This window comes from Gymnogyps californianus, chromosome 3 (genome assembly GCF_018139145.2).
Source record: "Gymnogyps californianus isolate 813 chromosome 3, ASM1813914v2, whole genome shotgun sequence".
Lineage (NCBI taxonomy): Eukaryota > Metazoa > Chordata > Aves > Accipitriformes > Cathartidae > Gymnogyps > Gymnogyps californianus.
The window spans coordinates 86793778-86821030 of record NC_059473.1 but is presented as its reverse complement, the minus strand read 5'-3'; the positions used below and the strand labels follow the sequence as shown (position 1 = coordinate 86821030).

Here is a 27253-nt window from a genome sequence, read left to right as displayed (position 1 = left end):
CCATGCATTTTCTCCTTGTTGCTGGGAGTGTCTTCCTGGTATGAGGATGGAAATTAAATCTTTCTGCTGTTCTGGTGATGATCTCCCTGCTGAAGCTGTTAGCAGAAATGTCAGTACTCTGAGTGGTGGGATTATGATGGGGAGGGTTTTGTACTATGAGCTAAATTGAGACAAACAAATCAATTTAGGGGGGCAGCAAAGCCATTAAGCAGTAATAGCTTTTAGTTATTGCTGTTTTGAGATGGATTCAAAGGGATAACATAAGGGTGAAAGACATTGTATTCCACTATCAATCTCCAAGATCATCTAGTCAGTGTACCAATTACCCTTAGACTATGCAAAGCATGTAATACTGGTAGCTGATAAGGCGCAGTGTAGTAATATTTCAAGAGAGAGAGAAAGATAAATCATCAGTATACACACTGGCTATCTTGAAGGTGTTTTTCCTGTACTGAAACAATTAAATACCAAAGTGTGAAAAGCACAGGTAGAGCTGAAATCCTCCCAAACTGGGCAGGTTCTGGATCCTACAACTCGAAGTGATCTGCGGATACATTTTCTGGAATTATGTCAGAAATCTCTTTTTGGCTCTGATGGCTCATTGGACAGGTCAGTGGAGCCCGGGAAGAAGAACATGCTCACAAGTTTGCATGATGAGTGCTAAATCTGAATTGTTTCTGGGGTCAGTGGGGCGTGATGTCAGCATTGTGAGGGGAACATTTCTCACTGACGGCAAAGATGAGTGTTTCCCAGTTGCAGGTTGTGATCCCTCCCAAAGGTGTCCTTGGGATGGTTCAGGGGAGGCTGTGAAGCATTTTATACTCGTGAGGGAACAGTCAGCTGCCTTTAATTGCTGACTGCACTCAGTCCTTCCAGGGCAGAGGTTTGTGTATTTATATCAGCAGCCAGTAACTATAACCTATTCTTGTTCCCTTGGCCAACACAGGCTGAGCTGCTATTAGCAGTGGAGGTAGTTAACCCGTCCTTGGCTAAAGTCTGGGAAACCTCAGGGGAAGGAGAGAATGAAAGGGGGCCACACAAATACAGGTTAGGCCAAAAGAGAGTTAAGCTCTCAGAAAGTTTAAGGATTTTTGTCCCAAACTAGGGGAATGAGGGCACATTGAAAATGTGCTACTGTCTACATCCCTCTGCATTGCAACAGAAGCGCAATGTCTTCAGGAGGCTCCAAGGGTTTTTTGTGACCCCCTCCCAAAGCGATGTAAAGACGAACACTTGGGGAGGAGCTGCTGCAGTGCTTCCGTCTCTGAAACCTTGCTGACGGCAGTGTTGTTTTCTGATCCACAGGTCCAGAGGATGGCATAGCAATAACGTCACCATCCAGGGAGCTGGGGTCCTTCCTCGCCTGCCTGCATGCTGCTTGAACTGATCCAAGCCTTTGTTTTTGGACCGAAGCAGCCTGAAAACCTTTCTCTCCTAATTCATGAGCCAGCAAGATGTGGTCGCCGTGCTTTCAGAACGCCTGCTCGTAGCTGCCTACAAAGGCCAAGTGGAGAATGTGGTGCAGCTTATCAACAAGGGTGCCAAGGTAGCGGTTACCAAGGTAACAAGAGAAAAACGCTTTGCGAAATCCCTGGGAACTAACATAACTCCTAGACCATTGTCTGTGAAAATGCCCTCATAGCTTTACCAATCTGAATGTGTCTGAGGTTAGTGTTTGGATTTCCTTAAAGTTTATATTTAATAGCTCATGTGAATTTACAATATAGTGCATGTCTTGTATTTATACACTTCCCAGCGGATGCAGCTGTAGTGAACACAGAGTCCTTGGAAATGTAGTGTGTCGACGGAGGGGCAGCAACATTTTTCAAAGCGTGCATTGACTTTTGAACACTGTGTGAACTGATGAATGGAGTGATTCATCGCTGTCGAGGGAAGGCAGTTCACAGAGCCCATCTTTCTGGGTGAGGGGATGGGGGAAAGCCACCTGTTGTGGTAGGGTAAAGGTACGCAGAAAGCATTTCTTGCTGCTGAAGTCTCTTGGTACAGCAGCCTCGCTTATACCCGAATCATCTTCATTGATTTGTGTGTGTAGTCCCCAGTCAGTTCCAAACTCGGGGGTTGCAAACTGTGTTCCCTGTACCTTCGAGATAAGGTCAGCATAGAAGGATTTCTGCTTAGATATTAAGAGAGTTCAAACTGATATTCATCTGTTCCTAACTCTCAACATGTTATAAACAATACTAGCATATAAAAGATGAGATAGAATTGGCTGTTGCAGAGAAGGTTTGATCAGCAAAAACCCTTAAAAAGAATTAGGTAAGTTAGATCTTTAGAGCTGTAACATAAAATTTGGGACGTCCTGTTTTGATGAACTATTGTTCTCCGTTATATATAGTTTTATTTGTATTTCCGTATTGGTTTTGAACATTATATATGTATGGGAGCTAATATTTACAGATAGAAAGCAAATGTGAGTACATTTGATAAGTAATCTGTCTTTTCCTCTTTTTATCTGTCAGTGACAGTTGTTTTCAATCCCTTTGCAGTGTTTGAGTTGTAGATAGTATTTATTTTGAAAGCTGGAGTGATCCAAGGACAACTGGTGTTTGTAAGTTTTGTTTGTCAAAACTAAGTGGCCTCTTGTTGGTAGATACAAAGCACAGATGTAATAAACATGAATGGTCCCATAAAGATGCCTGTTTGGCTCTGTTGTCCAAGCAGCTCTGTAGCTGATGAACAGCTATTAAAGGTAGTGAGGAATAGATCAGGAAATGCTGACTTACAGATGTCTGAATGGTAGCTCAGGGTTTTGTGGTTGTTTTTTTGTTTTTGTTTTTTTTTTTTTTTTAAGATCATGAGCTTTGAGACTGTTGAGGGACCTACCTGAAAATACACAAACGATTGAAAGGATGCCATGGTTTGTATAAATTTGTGCATTAATGTAATTTCAAATCCAGCTTCCACACTGTTTGAACATAAACTGTGGTGTCCTTTGGAATGGTTGCCAGAATAATCATGACACTGATTTAACTGTTTCATGGAATTAGTTGCCATAATCCACAATTCAAATGCAAAATTGACACTTTCTCGTTGTTAAGGTTGTATATGATGCAATTATCAATGCTTTCTGTTAATTACAATAAGAAGCAAATTGTGTAGATCTGACTTTCAAACACAAAATCAGGTTAATTTGATAAAATGCAGATTTGCTAGAGTTGACAAGTTTTTCTTTCCTATATGATATAGGTGGCTTCCTGCTTCCTGCGCTTGCTTTGTTGTTCAACCCTTGCGTGGAAAATCAAAGCAAAGCTCATTTGGCAGCAAAACTGCACCCAGGTGCAGAGTATTGGTGTTTCTGTTGGAAAGCTGTGCTCGCTGGTGAGCTGTGAGGCCATCCCTGTAGCTGACCTGGTACTACAGGATTGTAGCTATTCTTTCCTAGAGGTTGTGGATCATCCCCATGGAGCCCAGGGAGGGGGGATGACAAAACTGTCCCTCTTGTCATTCTGGATGCATCCCAGCACATCAGCAGACCGCACAGACGAGGTACTTGGGTAGCCTGGTGACAAGCCCTGCTCAGAAGAGATGAAGTCAGATCAGCAAGACTGTGGAGGAGTGCACAGAGGAGTGGAGAGGCTCTCAGAGGAGCAACCAAGGCTATGTGCGTGGGGCATTTTGGAGGTGCACACACACTTATTCCTCCCACGCTGTGAGCCAAATAGAGGTGAGCTCAATGCGAACCAAGAGGTGTGAGGCCAAGCTGCTGCCCTCATCAAAGCCCATCAGTTCAGGCTCAGTAATGTTCTATCCAGGTCTACACAGCACCCAGTTTGCATCTGTCTCTCACCCAGCCAGCTAGCTGCATAGGGAGAGCATGTGCATATTTGCCTATGACAGGCTGTATAAACATACCCTGGAAGAGCTTGGCTTGCTAATCTGGTGACACACAAAGGCTGGAAGGAGAAAGAGCTGTTTAAAGTCAAGGACAAAGTTGTCACAGGATCAAGCATGTATAAATTAGCCTCAAGTATATTTAAACTGGAAATTTGAAGGGATTTTTTAGCCATCAGAGACCCAGGTTCTTGTGCAGTCTTTCAACAAGCAGAACAGGCGCAAAATAAGAACTACTTTCAGGATAGGGGCTGTTAATTTTAGGATGCAAATTAGATGGCAGGTTTGTTGTAGTGGAGAACTGTTGATCAAGCTTTCAGATAAATTGAAACCCAGAGCCCTCTCACCTCCACAAGATAAAACTTGTTGCAAAATGAAATATAAAAGTAATTTATTTACGTGCATGCCTTAGTTCTCTTTTACCTGTATGTCTTCTGCTTTTATTCATAGTTCTCAGTTTGTTCTGTCAAATTAATTTTAACTTCTAGGGATTTGCTTCAAAATAAAAAAAAAGGGGGTTTTGTACTTGTCAGCCAAAATTCCTGCTGAATTCTATGAGAGTTTTCTTGGAAGAAGACATGCAGAGACAAAGCTCTTTGGAGAGAGAGAAAAAGTTCCTACATCACTTTAGGCTTTAAATGTGTTTCTTCTGCTAAACATCTGTAAGCGCAGACCAATCCTTGTGAAAAATGCCATGTAGAGCCACGGCTTGAAGTAACCAGGATCTAGAGCTAAATGCTAGAGAGTTCTTTATTCAAACAGGATTAATCGAGCATAGCTTAAGAAAAATGAAGGGTATTTTCTCTAACAAACCAAGTACTATTAAATGCTGGGTAGCTGACAAGCTCATCCAGTTCTATTCTTATCGTATATGTGGAAGGTCATATGATGTGGTTAATTGCTGCTTCAGTAAACAACAATTCAGCTGAAAAATAGTATTTCATTTTTGTCACCTCTAAGTAGATGATTTCAGAAGAAGAATATGAAAGAAACAAAATTCAATGGAGAATCTGTGTGTCCAGGTGCTCACTTCAGCGTTGCAAGGCATCTGTGCCGGTGAAGTCAATATGGAAGTATGCACCTCCCCTGGCTCCAGCGAGGGACACTGGGGCTCATTCCAGATTTGGGGTCTTTCAAAATATGTAAAGGAGAGCTGATGGCCACTAGGTCACACCGCTGTTGACGATCTGACATCAGGGAGCCCAGAGTGGGAGAGAGCTGGTGGCACTGCGTTGCACACACATCAAGCGCTCATCCTGGTGCTGGGATCTCTGCCACCAACCATGCAAGGTCCTGGCTGAGAGACCGTCTGGCGCTTAGTGGAGGCTTCCTGGCTCTGCTCTTCTCAAAGGGCATTTTCTCGACCAGGGTGCTCTCTTGCTGCTCTGCCTGGTAGGACAAAGAGATAATTTCCATTTTTATGCCTCTCTGTCTGACATTCTTCACAGGCATGAAATTTATAGCTTTTTTCTTTATGAAAAGGGCAAAAAATACCCCGAACAACCGATCATACAAATTGGCTGATCCAACAAGCAGGTGCCTTTATAGAGTGTTTTGGTGAATACACTGCAAAAGCTGGAAAATTAAGAACTGAGCCTGGTATAATTAAGTCTTTTCTTGCAAGTAAGAAAGCTGGTCCCTTCTTTCAGTCCCTTTGTAGTAGAGCTTTCTTTCAATACAGTTATTGACAGCTGCATCTTTGACATGAAAGCACTGGGACCTTTGCTGAGCTGCTCTGCCTTGCTGTCCTCCCAAGATGTTGTTTTCCTTTTCCTGGGGTATTTTTCTTTTGATTTTGTGAGTTGAGATAAGTTAGGGAGAGGGCTGTGGCCCACTAGGGGTGGCACAGGAGGAGCAGTGGTAGTGACATCTCAGATCAGATCGGCTCTTCTCTCAGTCTTGTCCCCAGAACGGTGCCTGGAGGGTGGAGAGAAGCGGGATTTCACCTCCCAGGCATCAACTTCTGGTGTATCCCAAGGATGCTTGGCTGAAACAAGGCACTTCTAGGGGAACAGCAGCCCTTAACGTGGGCTTGCTCCATGCCCGGAGATGAAATTTCCAGTTCTGAACCTCTGCACCACAGCTCACCAGAACAAAGTGTTATTGGGTGTTGGGTTTCACTGGGGTTTTGCAGCACGGGGTGTAGCATTCAATAGCAAGAATTAATAGGGTCAGAAAAAGCTGTGTATTAGCAAGCATGCACAGTGTGCGCCACTTCTCTGTTAAACAGGAAAAAGATTGCCAGAGGAAGTCAGAAAGGTAGTACAGACAGTTTTAATGTAATTTGTATAGCACCATGGGTTTTATGAATATTTTTTCAAAGGGAAGCAGAATAAAGCTTTTCTGCAGAGCATAGCATTAAGATCATAGCTATAAAATTGAATTCTGTGGAGAAGGGATGATCATCCGGAAAAAACCCATAGAAATGCAAAAGGTAGTGCTTCTGTTTTGATTCAGTAATTCTGTTTGTTTGTTTGATTTGATTTTTGAACTAGTCGTGTTATGAACCTGCCATATGGCAACACTTTCATAATGCTGGTGTACTTGTAATCTTGTAATCAGGATTTCAACTTCAGAGCATGTTGAGTTCTTTAAAACAATCTTTTTTTTTTTTCCTTTTTAAGTTCAGACAGAAACAAGAAATACATTTTGGTGCTTTCACATTTTTGTGCTCCTTCAGTTTGAAAAACTACTTGTATCTGTTTTAATAAATAAATGAAAGGGGACTAGCAAACATTTAGGGACTCGCTGAATGCCTATTGAGGTCAGTGAGAAACTTTCTGCTGACTTGAATGAGCAGGTTATTCATGGAAAACAGTCTAACAAATCATTAGTGTGAACAATGTGACAAGACTTGGGTTTTGTTTTCAAGCTTTCTAATAAAACATGGATAGGCATGTTTTTGTGTAAGTGCAGAATGGATGAATAAATAACAGTCCTTGTGCAGCACAAGAGCAGGGTGAGATGGAGAACTGAATGTACTTGCATAAAAGTATCTACAAATACATAAACAGAAGGAAAGATCATGCGGCTGGTGCTGCTAAGGCCCCCCTGTATGGATTTGGTTGCAGAGTGCATACATTGGCAGCTGCTCTAAGAAAATTCTGCTTTTAAACGGTATGTATCGACAGCTGCCTGTCAATGTCTGGAAGTTAGAATACGGATTAAATACAAACAAAAACCCTACCCTTGCATTTTACTGCTGAAATTCATGTGGCTGTTTACTGTGCTTGGCTGCAACCTGATATGCCCCATAGCTATAGCAGCGTGTCACGGTTGTTGGAGTTGCAGCCTTAGTGCAATAGGTCCCATTTATTTTGTCAATAAGCCCGTGACACGGGAGGATTTGTATGATTTGTTGCCTGCTGAAGCAATTATTTACATTTGAATAGAAATTAAAATCGCATATTTTTTTGTATGAATGACTGCTTTATTGGTTCATTAATCCCAAGTTGTAGCAGTCGCTCATTTGTAATAACCCCCAAAACATTACAGTTCATATTTGGAAATGCTCACAAGCTTTTAAGTCAGTAATCTGCGTGTTAAGCAGTCCCTGGGTTTAGTGTTGTCTTCTTGCAATGAGCATCTAGGAGACACTCTTGTTCGTATATGTTTCCTTTCCCACTAGGCCCCATGTGTGTATTCAGATAAGCCCCTTCTTTGGTGCTGCAGTGGTGAGTGCAAAATGTCTTTATGGAGGAGACATGCAGAGGGAAATTTGTCTGTCTGCCTTCAGCTCTCTTCCCGCTAGGTATTTTGAGTAGGATGCATTGCTGTGAGAGGAAAACTTTGTGGGCTGTTGGTTTGACTTACAGACATGAAGGCAAGAGCAGCTCTGACTGTTGCTGCTGGGGCTTCCCACGGTGGCATGGACCCATTGAACGTTTCTCTCCAAAGCTTGCTGTGCTCCAAGTTTGTCATCACAGCATGAGGGGCACCCAAATCACCTTGTCTCTCCCTCACAGTTTGTTCTGGATTGGTGTGTGCGTGCATATGTACATACGTACCTGTGTGTATGTGTATATGTTGTGTAGGGAGGTGGGTGGGAGTGTTTTTCCAGTGTTTGCGTTGCCCGCACTGGAACACTGTCCAGCTGTACTGCCCATCTCTGCTCTTGTTTTGATGTTACTGCGAAGAAAAAGAAAATCCGGCATTGGCAGTTCTTGCAGAGTTATTATTAATCTTGAGATGACTGGTGCTCTTCCAAAAGCCTGAGCCTCTAATCAGTGTAATGTGCTGGAATTGATCCTCCTTCCCACTCTCCCATCCTAGGTAGGGTCAGTTTTCAGTTATAGTGTCCCTTTATAGTGGGAAGAGCTCAAGGACTGCATGCATGCATTAGCTCTGGTCTCTGAAGGTCTCTCTCTAGTGGTTTCCAATAGGTGGGATGCCTCCGAACCTATGTTTTTGGATAGAGAATCTCAAAACACACAAACCTTGTGGAATAAAAATAATCCTCTAATCTTCTGTTTCAATAACTCAATTTATTTAGTTTTTGTTTTGTTTTTTTTTTTAAACAAAAACCTGAGTTTTGGGGACCTGGCTGAAGTTTTTGAACGCTTGGGGATGATGATAGGGGAAATGCACAGTTAACGTGAATTTCTGTTCGCTGAGTGACAGGAGCAGCCAGGCAACCCTTGCTCGCAGCTCTCCCTGGCCCTGCCGTGGCCTCTTCCAGCAAGTGTCCTCTTCTCCTCCAGAACCCATCTCCTGTGGCTGGCAATGAGCATGGGGAGGCTGCCCAGCTATCGAGAATGGGGGACAGGTTGGTCTCAGTGGCAGGAGAACTTGGTGCTTCCTGGGGCGAGGGCAGCCTCCTCCGGATAAGGCCGTTCCCTGGGGTGGCTTTATTTTAATGTGCCTTAAGGCACTGAATGAGCAGGTGAAGGTCATGTCATCTGGATCTTCTGCGGTTTTACAACCTTTTCTTGTGCTTGTGCCCTGCCACCAGGCATGCTCTGTGTGGTGATTGCCTAGAAAGGGTGTGTTGGGTGAGGAAAACATGTCCCTTGTATTGAAATAAACTCATACTTTGCTTTCATAGTTTACTTTTAACACAGTACCTTTGGCTGCACCTCAGCATTTTTTCAGTGGTTAGAGATGGTTATCTTATCAGAAAGTTTCCCTGCTGGGATATATTCATGTAGTTGATGCTGTTTTCCTTTTAAAATACATGAGCTGGTTTCAGGTTGGGTTTGTTTGGGATTTTTTTCTGCTCCGTGCACAGATTGCAATAAATTGTTTTCATGATATATTAGTAACCTGCCGGGAAGTGAGATGCCTGGATTAGGTGATTTACTTATTGCCATTAAGTAATGTAGAAAGTCAGAACCCATAAACCTGAACGTACTGGAGCACATATTCGTAATCCAAATGTATTGTTCATAGCCAGGAATGATTTGTCAATCTGGCTTCTTCTTTTTTATTATTTTTTTTTCCTTTCTTTTTTTTTTCTTCTTCTTTTTTTTCTTCTTTCTTTTTTTTTCTTTATTTCTTTTTTTTTCCCCGCATGTTGCCTGGAGACTTTTATGCCTCCTGCTATTGAGTTACCTGGAACAGCAATATAGCCCTAGCTTTCCTCCAGGCTGATGGAGAAGGAAGCATGCTCGGTGCAGCTCGGTGCCCTTCACCGTAGGGGCAGGCATTTAGGGACCTGCGGCCAGGTCAGGCAAGAGGCACCCAGGCAGCAGGCTGGATGGCGCCCAGGGGCAGTGGTGACAGCCAAAAGCGAGCCCTTCCCATGCCTTCAGCGGGGCAGGAATGGAAGTTTTCCACATGGGAACAAGCTGCTGCCGCTAACGAGAGACAACGTTTGGATTTTGAGACACCCGCATGTCAGAGTGGGTGAGGACTTCTCCCTTAGATCTGGCCCTTCAGATCAATAATGTAGGACAATTAATCAACGTTTAATGTTTTCGAAGCATGGCACAACTAGTCAGTAATGACACAGACGTTTTGTCCCCAGCCGTTCTGTGGATTTCAGCACTCATTTACCTTTTCGCTCTGAAGAGGCTGAATTCCCGAGGCTTTACCAGCTACGCGGGTATGGGATTTGCTGTGTGAAAACAATCCTGTCTTGAGCTTGGTTTTTTATTTACTTGAAGTAGCTTTCCCACTGGAGAAGTTGCTTAAAACCTCAGAGAGCTGATGGTTGCCTTCTGCTTACTTCAGGCCACTAGTAGTCAGACAGCTCTTGAGGTGTTTGCTCCTTCTGTAGGTGATGTATTAGGGCCGTTTATCTTCCTTTGCAGGGTAAATCATTGGCTGGAAAAATAGACGATAGCAGTGGTAATGAAGAAGAAGATATATAATAGATACAGGTGAAGAGTAATGTAACTCTTCTTTATCTCATAAAATGCCTAGTGGAGAAAACGGGATTCTTTGTGAAGATACTCTGTGATTTTAGCAACAGCTGGAATCCTGTTTTCTTAACTGTGATGAAATAAAATTTGCAATTAACATTTTTAGAGTGTTGCTGTTTAACAGGTCTTAAGGTGTTTCACTCACTTTTCATGTTGATGCTTTGAGATTTTTTTTTTATATATATGTGTATGTGTATATATATACACACACTTCCTAGAGCAAGAATTAATTCTTGATTCTCCCTTATAAGTTTTCTTTTTCAGGTTGTATGAGTTAAATGTTTAGGGAATCGATTATTGTAGCTCTCCTCTGTTGTCCAGACTGCATCTTACAATCTCTTTCCTCTTTGAGCCTCTTTTCACATTGATTCTTGTGCCTGTTTTAGCAGAAGCTGCCTATTCCCCTTTTCCTGAAATGTTTCATTTTAAATTCTGTCAAAGGATGGTCAAGTGGGGCTCAGTTACAAGTAACTATTGTTTTCCTCTTGTCGTTTCACTTAGATTTTTGGAACCCATTTGTTGGGGAGATACTTTTTTTTTTTTAATTGATTTTACTGTTAAATTTCAATCTTTGGGTTTTTTCTCCTAAAACCATACATCATGTATCAATCTCACTAATTAAAGCTTTTTTGTCCTTCTGTTTATTAGAGAACTGTCCTTGATTACACTATAGATTGAATTTCTCGTGACTGTTTTATACTCTTACTTTCATGTGGGTTAGAGCTTGGTAATGTTTAAAAATAAGTATTGTCTAAAAAAACCTGACAGATCTTTGCCAAAATGAGGTTGGTTGTCGTACACGTGAAGTCACTTGGAGTGACTACAAGTCTTCCATTCCTTTTAAGGGGAGCAACAGTCATACACAACAGTCCAGTAATCCTTATTTCTATCGCAAAGATGGTACCCATTACAATATATGAATTAGCCCGCTATTGTGACCTTGTCGTACAGAGTGAAGCTGAAAGCGATTAACAATTCTGCGCTCCAGAGGGACAGAAACAAAAGGGTCATGAATTCTCTTTTTAGGCATGGACACAAAGCTGGATCCGAATTTGTAAGGAAGTATCCTCACGTGAATATAATATCCCTTTTGTAGAGTATCATCGGGATAAACTGAAATGTTGCAGGAGGGGGAGGAGGAGTTTTCAGCATACACAAAACTAAGGTAAAGCCTTTGGTACACTAATATATGTCAGTTGCTGCTATTGCAGGTTTCGGAGAGTGAGGCATCAACAGAAGAATGAGGAAAAGCAGATAAAATTCTGGTCAACTACCATGCATAAAAATTCATCTTAAGGTATTATTATTTTCTTCTTATTCATAGCATGGCCGGACCCCCTTGCATCTTGCTGCCCACAAGGGTCATCTCCACGTTGTCCAGGTTTTGTTGAAGGCAGGTTGTGACCTGGATATTCAGGATGATGTAAGTAGATACAACCTTCTCGCTTGGGGTGGAGGGGAAAAAGTAATTCGCAAATAACAGCAGACCTTCACTTCTTTGAAGTAGGATTAAATGAAAACAAAATCTGTCTCTCTATTTTCTAATTTGGAGATGTAACCTCTAATTTGGAGATGCAAAACTGCATGGGAGGCAATGTAAAATGTGGTGGTTTTCAACGAATAGCTTGGTCCTCTTGTTCAAGCTGCAGAGCTTTGTAGGAGCTCTGGTTGCACCAGGCGGGTGTGAGTAGCAGTGAGAGTTGTCTGCCGCTTGGTCTGGAAATGAAATCAGAGTTCGTTGTACTCTGTGGGAACCCACTGGAGGACATCAGGTAGGGGACACAGTCTGTTGTGATGTTTGCCTGAAGTGGAAGATGCTTTTTGTGTAGACACATGCCACAGCGTATAGAGTTATCGAGCAGCTGCCTGGAGCACTGTGCAACGTTGCAGGGAAATCGTCCTTTTGGCAGCCACACTCGATGTGGATGTGGTCGCATCTGTGAGGCTGGTGTGTGGTGAAGCATCGGCACAATGAAACCAGCTTTGAATTTAGCAAATGGTAGTTCGTTTTCATTCGGTAAAATATGTAAGTTGTTGGAATTTCTTGGTATTCCATAAGAATAGTTCTAATCTTGGACCAGGCTTTAAGGTACATTGGAGTGACCGGTAACATGGTTTGAGTTACCTCACTCTGATGAACAAAGGTGTAGGCTGAAATGTGCAACAGTGGTTGAATAACCATGACTTCTTCAGATTCGTTGCTCATTTCTGATAGCACACTGGAACAAGTTTGACGAAGAGTTACTTTTGTTCCCCCTGTAATAAATAAGGTGAAGATTCTTCAAAGGACCTAGAGGTCCAAAGGTGGTTAGTAGAGGCACCTGCATGACTATTAAAAGGACACTGGAAATGTCTAGGTGCCTTCTGAAAATCCCCTTAGGCATTTGTTTGCATCTAAAGAGTCTTAAATGTCTAAAGAAATTGGAAAACTGGTTTCCTTCTCTGCATGAGTAGCTGCTTCCCTGTGAGATGTGAGCAGTCTGTCTGACAAGCTTAGGATGGGGGTACTGGTGCAGCCAGCTTTCTACTGGGAAACTTGTTTTTCTAGGAGGAAACTTTGCTTCCTGTGCTCTTTATTCTTTCCCTATGCCCATCTGTGAAATGGAGCAGATTTGCAAGTGTAATGGGAGTATCAGTTTATTCAGATGCATCCTGAGTATGTTGTTCGACTTCTCCCAGCAAAAATTATTCATCAGGTTTTTAAGACAAAATTGCAGGTACTTGACAAGTACAGTCAGTTTTCCTGAGAAAAGCAAGTTGCTGCTCTAAGAGTGCAAGAGCTTCTACTGATTTGGTCAAATTTGGTTTCTGTGAAAACTGTTTTTTGAGTAAGTCTGGGGTTCTTTTAATCCTCTAGGAATAAAATCTAGGCTGTTTATATGTAAACGTGATAGCCATAATAGAAAAACAGTACATCAGTGTTTAGCATCATTTTAGTTTAGCGAAGAGTCTTGCACTGTAGAAATATTCAGCTCGTAGAAGACCTATTTCACTTGCCTTGCAAGCTTCTCAGGGGCTTTGTTCATGACAACTGGATACTGCTTCTAAATGTGGTGACTAATCTGAACAGAATAGATGCATGCTTGATTCACAGATACTATTTCTTTAAAATGTATTTTGATTTTAGCTCTGTATTTAGTACTAGTAATTTGGTTGGGGTTGAGGAGAGCCTCAGGAGTTGCTGAGTCTCAGAGGGTGTGTTTGGATTTGTCTCAGAGGAGGAGGAAGGCTAAAACTCCAAGTAAAGATTTTTGCTTGTGAAAGGTATTAACTAAAATATTTCTGCTTTCCTTTTACATAGGTCTTCAAAGAAGGTTCTCTGTTTATGGTTTCTCCTTGTATAATTCATTTTTACACTTTATTTATGCCCCATACAATATGCTCATATTCTCTTTTAGTTGCAATCTATTGATTATGCCTTCGGTCACTTTTACTGTGTGCTTATTTGGCAGTGAAGGCATCTTAGTTTCAAGTGTTGATTAACATCTGTACGTTTCATTGGTGTTTTGGGGGAATACCGATGTAGGTTCAGAGATGAAATCACTCGTGAGAGTGGGGAGTATCGTATTTAATTGAAAAGTAAATTACTTTAGTTGATTTTTGTCTGTGGCATTGTTGTGATAACACACAAAAATCTCCAGGTTCTAAAAAGATGACCTGTATTTTATTTTTCTAAATAACAAGAGAAACCTAAGCACATTTTATTTTGGAGTTGACTCTCTATAGCTAATGAACGAATGCAAGACTAACTTTTCATCTGCCACATGATAAGCGGAAACTTAAAAGTTGCTAAATGTTGTGGAGAGATTAAAACACTCACTTCATGTTCTACAGATACATTCTTTAAACACGGTAAGAGCCGTAAGAATTAGTTGAAGAATGACCTCCAGTGGCCTGGAGTGGGATTATTATGAATTTCAACCGGTGGAGTCCAGCTCTGTAGAGTACGCCACCCCGGGAGCTAACTCTTTCCTTCTCCCTGCCAATACTGAAAACTCTTACTGGGATCCCAATGCCATCTCTGAATGGTCAATGAGTATCCATACAGCACACACCTCAGAAATAGTCAAGGAGAAAGTTGTCCCGGTGAAGGAAATCAAGGACGAAAAAGATAAGAGAAACCAGAAGAGAAAGGCTAGGAAGGAACCTAGAAGATCAGAAAGAGAGAAGGAGGTTAGAAATCTTGTGCATCAACCCTGCCTTGAGCTTGACGTCTCCCACGGCTGCATGCTGCGAAACCTCGGCCTGGCGGTCTGGCATGACTGAGCTCTTCTGCTGTGCATGACTGCATGGTGGGCTTTGCGCTGGGTGCTCTGCATCAAGTTTCCTGCCCTGTATGTGCTCTCTGAAAATCTAACTGGGAAAACAAGTTGATTTAAAACAAAGGCCCGAGGCCCCGAAACTTCCCTTCTGGAAGCTCCAGTTTAAGAAGCAGAAAAGTAATTTCAAATGGAACGATAACCCAGGGTTCATAATAATTTCTAGCTGAATGTAAACATGCAAAGTGGCTTATTCCTGTACTCCCATTTCAGTCTCATTTAAGCTGTAGTTTGTTTCATTCGTGATTATTTTTTCATGCCTTGATCACTTCTGCTGGTCATGCATCATCATTTATTGTTCAGAGTGAAGTTGTTCTTACTGTGTATCATGATGACTGCCTTTCTTTAGCAAAGGAGGAGGAGAGCACTCAGTGACACTGAGAAACACTAGGGCACATTCAGTTGCCTTTGTGTACAGCTGCTTCAGGATATCCATGTATGCTTGTATGCTCCTGCGAGTATTTAACACTTGGTTATATTTTAACTTTAAAATATTTTGAACTTTCTACCATGAATTTTGTGGTTTGATTTCATAGTATAAGACTTTGCAAGTGCCGTCCAGCACTTTGTATCAGGGATTGAAGGCATAAGTTTTTGCTGGTTATTTTGGTACAATTCTCCTATAGCAAGACAGTTGGTTTGGTGATTTCTGCAAGCATGGAAAGACAGTGAGGAGGCAAAGTGTGACACTGGAGAGGGGCTTTAAAGGAGATTGTACAACTGATGTACGCTCTGGAGAATAGGAGTGTGCAGGAAAACAAAATATGGTGGTTATAGTATTTTTTTAAATCAGAGAAAGGAAAAAGTAACATGTATTACAAACTAGTGTAAACCAAATATCCTTAAATTTGGGCAGTACAGTCTATAATAGAGACTCCAATAACCCAGGAGAGCTGGCAGAAGTACTAATATCTGCCTGAAACCCTTTTGTAAGTTGCTTGTGTTGTTTCCTTTCCCTTGGGGTGAACTTCAGATGTAAAATAGATGCCTATCCAGTTCCTAGGTGCCTGGTCCCAGTGGTTGTATCCACTGCTTTAAGTTAGCAAGTCAGGAAACTCGAGGACGTAATTGCAAACACCAGGACACTGAGCAAGCGCCACCGGCCTAGCCAACACAGAAGTGCTAAAAGAAAGGGTAATGCCAAAATCCATGGATAAGGTCAAGATTTAGGTATCTGCCTTTCTTCAGGACTCCCAGCCTCTAACCCTCCTCTGAAAGCAGGTGTTTAAGCTCTCTGTAAAGAGCATGGTTTCACCCTTTGGAAACGTACCTGCTGGTGCTGGGCCTTTCTGTGCAATAGCCCCGTTACAGGTAGAGCTCTCAGGATGTGCAGCCCTGCATCCTCTGCACCGGGGGATGCAGACGCCTATCCCAGTCTCCCAGCGTCTCCCTCTCTCTAGCCCAGTGAATACTGAGATTTTTCTTAAAAGTGGAGGACTTTCAACACAGCAGTGCTCTCGTGGTAAGACAACCTGGGTGAGTACCATAACCTCTGGGCTGCTGCAGAAGAGCCAGTGGCCACCTCCTTCACTGGCCTCATTTCAAAGGGTGGTGGACGTACCTGCAACTTGCGTGGAGCTTCTTCCAGCAAGCATGGGACGAGGGCACTAACTGGGCGAGAGAGAGGAGGGGAGATGCCTGCGTTAGGGGCTGCGGCAGGGCAGGGTGTGTGCTACGCGATGACCTCCTCGGTGCCGCCATGACTGCGGTGCCCTGTGGCAGTGTGCAAGCCAAGATGCCTGGGGCATTGGAGTGGAACCACCTGAGTTTGAATTGCTTTCAGGGCTGGGCAGCAGCTGAGAAAGGGGATTTAAGACGCACCGGTGTAGACTTAGGTGCCTTACTGCTACCAAGCTTCACTTAAGCACCTAAGTGTCTTTTTGGCTTCAGGCCCGCATATGCATTTAGGCAGACTCTGTTGTTTCTGTCAAGGTCACATTTGTGTGACACAGCATTGGAGTTATCTCTCTTCATTGCTACTGATCTGCGGTCTGTTCCTAAGGCATAAATCACTTACAAATAGGATCATAAATTGTGCCCAACATAATAGTCTGGGCAGTTAATACGCATTTACTGGTGTAATTGCTCTCTGAGCCTCTGGAACAGCCCCCTAATGCCTTGCTAAAGGCAGAACTCCGATGAGTGCTTTCAGAGACAGTTATTTTAGCAATTAATAAAAAGATACACGAGTCGGTGATTACACTGTCTGAAAATTCATGCTGTGAAAAAAAATATAACAACTCATCTGTTTTCTCTGACTCCATAAGAGGCAAGATAGGGGTTTGCTCCTCTGCTGATGGGGAGGCAAGACAGGTTAGAAACGCAGCAGTGCAGGCAGTGTTATTTACAGGTGGGCTATGCCGTCTGTGGCTGGGTTGCTCAGTGACTCACACGCAGAGGCCATTGCAATCTGGTGGTTCAGCTTCCACAGCACCTTAAGTAGTTTAAGGTTAATGTGTGTACTGAGGTCCAAGGGAATGGTTGACCAGGTCCTGCCCTGCTGGCTGAGGGGCCTGGGGGTGGCAGGGACCTTCACCAGGACGTTGATACCTGCCATCTCTTCACTGGGAGGTGCCTCAGTCCAGGTGAGGCAGGGTTTGAGATATCCTTTCATGCTCCCTGTTACATGGATGAGGTATTTATTTACCTGGTCAGGGTGCTGGTTGGACCTTACTCTTAGATGCTTGGCTCTCCCTATGCTTGTGTAGGGAAGATGTCAGCACCAAAGCCCACACCTTGGGCAGGAGGCACCTGAGCCTACCATCTGTGGAACTTGTGTCCCTTCACCTACCTGGGCTTCCATTTCAGGGACCAGAATAGAGTATGGGACAAAGCCCAGTCATGGCTGAAGCTGTCCCAGTGCCACTCTGCAGCCCCAGTGAATGGCCCCCCAGCACATGGGCTGGGCTCCCCAAGGGAGCTCCTGCAGCAGTGAGGCATGCTTCTCGCTTTCCAAATATGTGTTTGTTTTTAATTTAACTGAGATGCCATTAGAAGTAGCTGTCATATCGACAAACCCCAAAAAGCTGAATGGCCTTTGACCTCACTGCAATTACTGTGATGGGGTTGGGCTAACAACAAGAACAGCCTTGATTTAAACTGGCCCAGCAAGAAGATCCTTAATTACAAACTCAATCCAATACAGTCCATTCCTGTCCCCAATTTGGTCTTCTCCATGATCAATTTTCTGAACTGTAAGGAAGAAGGAACCAACCGTTCACTGTTCAAGCTCCATCCATCGCGATGGCAGATGTCATCTTGTTTTAGTCTTTATTATAATATCTTCTGTAGTTTTGCTGGTGCAGCAATACCAGTTGGCAGGGATAGGTTGACAGATTACTTTCCACTTCATGGTAGTCAGATAAAATGACCTTTGCACTGTCCACATTACCCATTGCTGCAGTAGCAGTAGCTGTGCCAGTCATCAGTACCATGCATTATCAAAAAAGGGTGTTAAGTTCTTCCCTGGCTTGTTAGCGAGCAGATTTCTGTGTAGTAATAGTTACTGGAAACTATCTGACACTTGCACTTGTGAGATGGTATAATTTGGACATTTTCCATAACATTTTGGTTATCTTTAAATTTGGAACAAATACACAAGTTCAGAGAACTTGCAGTGCTGTCAGTTTTCCAATACTTTGTGTTTTTCTGAAAGTCCCAGTTCCTGGAACCATTACTGTCTTTGTTCAAAATCTCTTAAAATTCATTTCCAGTCTTAATAGGGACAAGAACAAAAGTAAGAGTATGTAAGTTCTAGAGACAAAAAACATAGCAAATTTGTAAAAAAGTCTTCAACGCAATTTTTTAAAATCGACTTCATGATTATAAGCCAATTTAATGATTTGCTGCTGGTGGGAGTTGGCATTACAGGGTTTACTGAAAGGTTGTGGTTGGCAATGCTCATTTTTCCCTTCTGGATTAATAACTATTTTGGTGTCATTAGCACAAAAGAACCCCACCAAGAGTAATTTTTAAGTCAGCTGCTAATTGCCTTTGAAAACAAATTATTCAAATTATCTAGTTATCTAAAGACTTGTAGACCGTAGGACAGAAAATACAGAAATTCCTCTAGTTTTAGTATTTAATATAATGTGGTATTATCTAATAAAGATTTGTAGCAGAGAAATTTTTTATCTATTTAGGACTAGCTTCCTGCAAGCTTTTTTTCCCTCAGGATACACTGCATATCTCTGCCCTGCGTGTGTTTTTGGCGACCGTTATCTAGATAAGCAGAAGGGGATTGGATTCCCACTCTGTTTATTCATCCCCCAAAAAGGCTGTGTGCAGCTTTGAAGCTAGTCTTTGTGCCTGGACTCAGGCTGTGCTTCAGCATTGCAGGTTCAAAGCAACTTCAAAGGAAAGCCAAGACCGGTTGTTGTGGCAGCAGTGGAGCTACTGCAACTCATTTTCCCATCAGTCGGTGTCTTACATCCCTACACACTGCTGCATAAATCCTCCTATTCCCCCTCTTTTATCACAGTCTCACCAACATGCACCTAAAGATATATAGATAACCCCTGATGGGCAGGGCCAGTTGTTTGCGTCTCCCTAGTCTTCAGTTTCTGGAAGGCTTGTAGAAAATTAATCTTGGGCTCTCTAGCTCAGCAAATGAGTTCAACAGTTGTTAGAGGGGAGATAGATGGGCAGTCAGACAAGATGACCGCATCAGCATCATTTCTTTTGGAAACTTGGCCATAAAGGAAATAAACTGATGTAAGAAACTTGCTTGTTGCTGCTATGTGGCAGGTCAATGAGAAATGAAAGTCGTTTGGACCTCAGGATCGCTCAGTTGCTTGAATGAAATAAGTTGATGGTCTTGCAGTTGTGGTCCTCATCATAAAATTGCCTCCACTCTTAGCACTAATTGGTAAATTCATCAGAGGTGCCAAAGAGACTGATCTCATCTCATGCTCCTTATCCTAAGCAAGGCTGATGGAGCAATCAGAGCCAAAACAGGAGAGCTTCATCCAGTTAGTGTAAGTACTGGAGGATCATTGTGATGAGTTACGACAGCCTGTAATTCCCTTTAGTTCCCTACAGATACTGTTGATTATTAGACACGTAGTGCCAAATGTGCTAGATTCACTGCCTTCTAATACTACCATATTTTTAGAACGCTTCAGCGCTGTATATGGGATTGTGATGACTTGCAAACTTCTGTAAACAGTTGGTTTGTAGCTCTCTGATACTTTCAATAACTTCATTAATCTCGGAAACGTTAATGATAGTTGTTTATGGGGACTGTTTTCAAAGGCAGCTTGGATTTAAACAGTACGTGTGTTGAAGATGCAGCCCCTGTGTGTGTTGTATGCATTTGCATTGAGTCAAAATGAGGTGGGAACGGTACCTGTTACAAATTTGCTTCTTTTGCAGGGTGATCAGACAGCATTGCACCGGGCTGCTGTCGTAGGGAACACCAATGTTATAGCAACTCTGATTCAAGAGGGGTGTGCTTTGGACAGACAAGACAAGGTAACAGGCAAAAGCAAAGCCCTGTGGGATGGCAGCCTTGCCAGCCAGTAATATTAAGGTCTCAGGGTGAAAGTTATGGTTTATACTCCTGAGTAAGTATCTGATGCTTTGAAAGTAATTGGAAGAGTTACATTGAAAAAAAGCTGTACCATCTCTTTAATATAAATTACTGATTTAGTTATTTATATCAGGCTGATGATAGTTTTTGGTTTAAGAGTCTGTTCTCAGCTCATTAAGGGAGGAATTAAAGAAATGTGCAACCATACTATGCCCTACCAAAACACTGCACAGTTTCCCTTGATTATCCTAGAAACTGAGAATCCCAGGCTGTAAATTTAGTTTGGGAGTAAATGTAACTAATTCAAAGTTCCAAACAAAAGAAATAACAGTATTTTTGCCCTCTTCTAAAAATAAAATAGAAAATAAGCTAGTAGGAAAGGAAAATGTTTTATTTTTTAAGTGAGCAGGTGGGGCGTGCAGCTGCTGCGTTCTGAATGTAATGTTACTCTGCACGTGGACACAGCACACTAACCTCCTCCTCTTGTGTGTGTGCTCTTCAGGATGGGAACACTGCTCTTCATGAAGCTTGTTGGCATGGATTCAGTCAGTCTGCCAAAGTGCTCGTTAAAGCAGGAGCCAACGTTCTTGCCAAGAACAAGGTGAGACCCATGCAGGAGGAGCTTTCAGTTCTGGTGTAAGGTGGCTGATTCTCAGCACTGGAGATTTCTGGCCATGGCATTTCTCAGCAGGGGGGGACGACCAGCTCCTAGTGGGATTTTTTTCTTCTTTTTTTGCATTTATTACGCCTGGATGGTTCCTCCACGGGCATTAGGAAATTCATATTTTGACAGCTGACACAGGAGGAACTCAATAGCGCATTGAATGATACATTAATTACAGCTGAGGAACACTGCAATTCCTGTGGAAATCTCCACAGTGCTCTACTTTATACCAAGCGGATTCATTGTGATTGGTGTGATTTAAAATGAAAATGAATTGTACTAATAGGAAAATGGCATTTAAAATCAACTTTTTTTTTTGGAAATTAAACAGCCAAAGGAATGTAAGCCACAAAAGAAAAAAAAAAAATGTATCTTTTGTTAGAAAGTTCTTCGTAATATATTAGCGTAGACTCTTACCAAAATCTTGTAATGAACCTGGATTATGTTGCTTTTGGTATTTGTAATACCTTGAGAGCAGTTTAGAGGAAAGAATAACAAAGCAGGGGGTTTTAGTTCCACTCTAATCGTAATGCCTGTGGGAGACTTCTCTTCAGTTCACTAATTCAAAAGTTAATGGAATAGTCTTAGGAAATGGCGGTAGCAGCCTATGGTGTGAGCTTAGTCAGGGCTTGGACCGCTGTGCCGATGGGTCGGTCAGATCACACGGTTGGCACCGTGTCCTTTGTTACAGGTGAGGGGGCTTTGGGATGGCTTTGTGGCATCTGTGAGCGTTTTTTGGTAAACACGTCTCTAAAACAACAACTGAAAGGGGCTAGTGAAGAAAGGGAAGAAAGGAGACAGCTGGCCAAAGTCTAAGATTTTGAGTAAAAAGGCACGTTGCCTGGGCATAGTGTTTCTGTGTGTGTGCATGTATATATGCAGTGTATATGCATATGTTTGTACAATTTTTGTCACTTTGTGGTCTGTAATTACATCATCTTTGATATTATTTTATGTGTATTCCTTCTTTTATATTGTTCCAACTTCTGATTTTTATTTTCTGTAATATTTTTGCTGTAATGTTCACCTAGATTTGTATCAAAGGTACTTTAGACAGCTTCCCATTCTTGACTTTATAGTCTTGTGATACTCCTATCCCTGGATACGCTTGTCTATGTATATACGTATACTTCTGTACAAAGGTGTGGGCTTAAGGTGCAAGTCTGGTTATCCTGCGTGCTTGGATGCCGCAGAGTATTAGAAGATTTAGCTTACAATACAGCGTATGTCAACTGGAGACAATCTGTCTTGGAAAGCCTGTGCATAGAATAGCTCAGCAGGGTTGACTGGCAGAGTTTAATACTGCGTGAGCAGCTCCTGCGCTGTCTTTGATGTCTTACCCACACAATCCTCTCCCTTTGCATTTCACTGTTTAGGTGTTTTTTAATGGACAGGATCTTTTCTCAGGAGCCACTGAAAAATGTAGGAATTGTGCATGCTTGCACACATGCATGTGCTTTTACCCCTTTTGATTTCAAGAAGAATGAAGAGCTTAAGTCTACTTAATCCCAAAATGGTTTCTCTGGTTTCTCAACTTTTTATGTTACTGATGACATGGCATAATCTTTCTGACAGCTTTTCTGGCAGCCAGGGCTGAGTGCCATGTGCAGGAGCACCCTATGGGCTGTTGACTTACACCTGGGCATTGTGTGATTTTGGCTGGATGGGACAGATATGGGCTGCTAGATTTGCCAAACCCTGCTAAGCAGCAGAAGACAGGAGGGATTTGACTCTATATTTTCTGTAACTCCTGGTTGATGTCTCCTGGGACTGCTTGGGGAATGCTTGTACAGATGCACTTCTTGCAGCACAGCACCTTGAGCACAGTATATAAAAGAGCAACGCAATTGAAGATGGCTTCTATGTTAAGTAAAATGCAGAGGCCAGACAGGACACCTGGGATTTTAAAGGCAAGTCAGACAGGCATTTGAGGAATGGGACAACACATGGGCAAACCACCTGGGTAGCCGTATTCCTCCTGTGCAGCAATCACCCTGGAGATGCAGTTTATTTTCAGTCAAGTTGGCTTAATAGAAACTCTTCTGCTGTGATAGATCATCCTCTGAGATCAATTCTAGCCTTCTTTTTAGATCCTCCATCAGTCTGTACATTCAGGGAAGATTCAGCAGACCAGTTGTCCTCGTTTCGGCTGGGACAGAGTTAACTCTCCTCTTAGTAGCTGGTACAGTGCAACAGAAGACCCCCAGATTGGTACAACTCGGACCCACTCTCCCTCTCGCAGAAGCTGGTGAGAGATTTGTCACCCCGTGGGAGACGAGCTAGATGAGCCTGCTCTGTGAGCCCTGACCCTAGGCACCAGCACCATGACTTCTCCCAGCATTGAGGTCCTCGCCCACCACCTACTGCACTGGAACTCTCTGCCTTCCCACCAGGGCCCATCTTCCAAACAGCAAATGATAAAGACATTGCAGAGGCTTTTCAGAGATAAACCCAGGTGGGAAAAAATTGACACTTAAATGCAATTTAGCTGAGAAAGAAAAAGTTCATGTCTGCCACAGCTTAGAGACTACGTTCAGGCCTGAAATAGTCTGTAACGTGGAACTGAAGACCTAAGACCGCATCTAAGAGTTGGCCTTTTGTAATTCAAACCCTGCAGCTTTGATCTGTGTCTTGAGAGTACAGGGGACAAATTAAAGGACATAATCAAGGTGAACAGGCAGCCTAGTAAGCATGGGAAGCCTTTTTACCTGAGCTGATTTCATTTCTAGCTCCCAAGAACCAAAACCCCCAAACATTTTCAGGCCAACAAAGGTCAAATGCTGCCAGAAAATCTTCTCAGACCAATAAAATCCTTCACAGTGTTAGAAAGACAATACACAAGCAAACTCTTATTTGATTTCTGTCCATAAAAACTGCATGTTTACTTCTTTCAGGAACCTTAGCATGTGATTCTCTGGGGTGTGGGTGGCTTTTTTTTTTCCCTTCTCATCTTGGCTGGAGACTGGAGTGCTTTCTGAACATTAAAGCTTCCCAATAGCCTAAAATCTGCATCCTGCCCTGTGAGAGCACCTACAGACCCAGCCAGACTTGGAGCTGGTTTGTGTGACAATCATAAGGAAACAGAAATCGTTGTGACCCTCGTCTGCCTAACACCCTCCAGCAGTTGCGGCCAGCTTTGCTTGAGATCAGAGATGCCATGCCATGGCAGCGTGTTTCTTTGTGTGTGTGCATGGGGGAAACCTGAAACACAAGAATTATATTTCTTTAAATGAAATACTTGGTAGCGCTGTTTGATGTTAATGAACCAGACAGTTTCCAGAGTCTTTGCTTCCTGCAAACAGATTTGACCAATGCAGATATTGTTAGACTGTCCAATTTCTGCCTTTACTATATCCCAGATAAATAATTTCCAGGATGAAGAGGGTGTTTCAGTCTCCAGGTTCATTCAGCTCATATCTTTGGGAAAATAACAGTGACAGTTTCCCACCCCTGGGTGGATCTTCTTGTGGGAAGACCTGTGAGGTTTACTTTTTAATGCTTATGTCCAATTTCCAAATATGGCTTTTATATTTTCCTGTATTTCTCTAAGGCAGGTAACACACCTCTTCACCTGGCTTGCCAGAATAGCCATTCCCAGAGTACTCGTGTTTTGTTACTTGGAGGATCTCGAGCAGACCTCAAAAATAACGTGAGTTTTGAAAAGAATGTGTTCATTTTTGTGTGCCTTTATTTTAGGTATATTGCTTTAACTTGTAGAAATATTTAGAAATGTTTTAAGCTGTGATTTTTATTATAAATACTGTTGAAAAAAACCACTAACAAACCATTGTATACATCATATACAGGAATGCTTGTCATAGGACTGAGCGACGCACTACTTGTACCCATCTCTTGGGCGGGGATGGAAGGAGCCAAAGGGCGTTTTGCTGTTGCGCAGACCGAGGCAGCTGGTCCTTTGCTGCTTTTCAGGGTCCTGATGGCCTGACCCATACACTGTCGTGCAATTCTGCAAAAGGGCTCCTCTCTCAAAAAGATGGAAATCTTAAAGGGGTTTTAAGATTCAGAGCAGTGAAAGTCTTCAGACTTGCCCTCACTGAGACAGATAATACATACTGTGTGTTGGTCTGTCAAATGAGGTAGATTCAAGGTGACTTCAATTTCAGACAGCTCCCCTCCTATTTTTTAATGATTCTGGCATGACAAAGGAAAAAAAAAAATCTACAAAAGGAAGCCAGATGTTTTTGTCCCTGCTCAATAACATAGTGGGCAGAGGCACACAGAAATGGAAACCCCTGGGGCCCTGCTCCCACCTCCCAGTCCCAGCTGCGCATGTGCCACCCCTCACGGGGACACTACTCTGGCCCCCACTCCTCGTGTTTTCTTCATTATGTACAACACCAAGTTGAGTTTCCAAATCACATTGGTTTGCGGTTCAGAAGAACAGATTTAATGGAAAAATGTAAATCAGGTTTTGTAGTGCAGTAAACGAGCATTTTATAATTCCAGTATTTCCCGTTAGTGGTTAAAGAATTCGTACCCCCATCTTGCCTGACCGCAGCTCTTGCTAAACCTTCCCACCCATGATAGTAGATTTTGTACCGCAGAGAAGACAGCATTGCTGTTTGGTGGAGGTGTGTGGCATTTACTGCTCTTTTTGGTTTAATAGGATTATTTCATCCCTGAACACCATGACAAGTGGAAGCTTTTTTACTGCGATTACATGCTCAGAGCTTTGTTTCTGTTTGCAGGCAGGAGATACCTGTCTGCATGTGGCTGCTCGTTATAATCACTTGCCCATCGTTAGGGTGCTGCTCAGTGCTTTCTGTTCTGTCCATGAAAAGAACCAGGTCAGTGCATGAACTTCATTGCGACTCTGTGCCCTTTGCATACGGCTAGTTGTTGGGAAGAGGGATGCCTACCTGAGTAATCCCGCTTCACTCTGTGTTTCACTGTACCACCAAATGCCTGAGCTTTTAAGAATAGCCTTAAAGTAATGGCACATCAGTAGTTTATTATTTTGCCATCGCATTTGCATCATTTCTTTAAAGCATTGCCTATTTATGAGGTTCTGCAATTGTACGTTGGTGTAGAAAGGGGGTTTGAGACAGGGGTAGTAGCATAGGGTTAGGAGTTGGCGCTCCTGGGTCCTTACCAGTTCTGTGCAGAATGGGACTGGACAAGAGACTCAGTCATTTTATGGGGGCCCATTTTCTCCTCTGTAACTAGGATTTAATGATCCTATGGCCATTACAGAGACATTGTGAAGCAGAACTCACTAACGTTCAGATGCTACAAAAGTGCGAATTCCTCTGGAATACTTTTCTTTGCTGCATTTTGCAGTAGGGGGAATTAAAAGGACATAAAAGTGAAGAAAAAGTATGCTTTAAATTCAAAGTAATGACCAGTCTAACCTAGGGTTAATCATCCATAGTTGTTTTATAGAGAAGTAATTGATTGCTGTACCTATAGCATAGCCTAATTGGATGGTAGAAGGGAATGGATTTAGTAAATTAAAATGTGTTAAGTCTGCTAAATAAACAGATTATGTGGTGCTTAACCACATCGTCTCATGTTCCTGGGAAATTTTCCACGTGTAGTTGAGGATCATAAAGATGTTTTCTGATCTGTACATTTAATCTTGTTTCTTAGATATGAGATATTACAGCAAACAAAATGGGTTTCAGCATCTTAAATTTACAGTGTAATTTTATTTGGAAATGAGTTTTTTAACTTGCAAAATGAGCTACTGAATATTGAGATTAACTGGTGTGAACCTGGCCCAGAGAGACACCCCTTTCCTTCATTTCCCAGCATAGCCCAAAGTTGTTCCACATTTGCACATACAATGATTTATGAATATGCCTCATCCAAGTTAGCAACAAGCAATAGATTTCCACTAGTCTCAAGGAGATCTAATTTTCTGAAGGCAAAGTGCAAGGCAAAGGGGACAGGAGGGCATTATATACACGTGTCTGGTCTCCCTTGGAACAGCTGCTGGCTCTGTTACCAATGCCCGAATCTGATCACAGCCATCTTCACCTCACTGCCCCGGGACAAGGGCAGGGCAGTGTGTTAGTGCTGGATCTGGATCGCCTCCTGGCTTTGGTCCAAAAACTGTTTTTCTTGAGGAATCTCACAAAGAGAACACCAACTATCTCACTGCTGGTACTTACCTGTCTATTTTTGAGTAATGTGATACGTGACCACCTGCGCACCAAATAATCGAACCTGCAAAAAAAAAAAAAAAAAAAGAGAAGGTTGTGGTGGGAAACCTGCTTCTGCCTTCAGATGTCGTATCTGTTTGCTGGCGGTAGAGCTGGGCTGTCTCCAAGCTGCGTCGTGTGTCACTTGGTTTAGTTAAACCAGATCACCAGCGCCCCAGCTGCATTTCTCAAAACCAGGCTGAAGTAGGTCCTTGCCCTGAAGTAGCTCCGTGCCCCCTCCTGTCCCCTTCCTCCCAACTCTGCTTTTTTTATTGACCAGGCCTTATTGAAGCTTAGTTGTTGCATCAGTAAGTGTAGGTGTTTTGACCTCGGAGCATCTTTTGGGAAGGTGTGATTCCTGC

General features: G+C 42.7%; 1 protein-coding gene across 1 annotated transcript in view; it reads left to right on the top strand.

The window, feature by feature from the left end:
• Positions 1-27253, top strand: part of ANKRD6 (ankyrin repeat domain 6) — a 112767-nt gene that overhangs the window by 74553 nt on the left and 10961 nt on the right. Inside the window, 6 exon segments of the mRNA XM_050894741.1 lie at positions 1306-1561; positions 11539-11637; positions 19907-20005; positions 20566-20664; positions 24278-24376; positions 25437-25535. Coding sequence (XP_050750698.1) covers positions 1442-1561; positions 11539-11637; positions 19907-20005; positions 20566-20664; positions 24278-24376; positions 25437-25535 — 615 coding nt within the window. The 5' untranslated portion in view covers positions 1306-1441.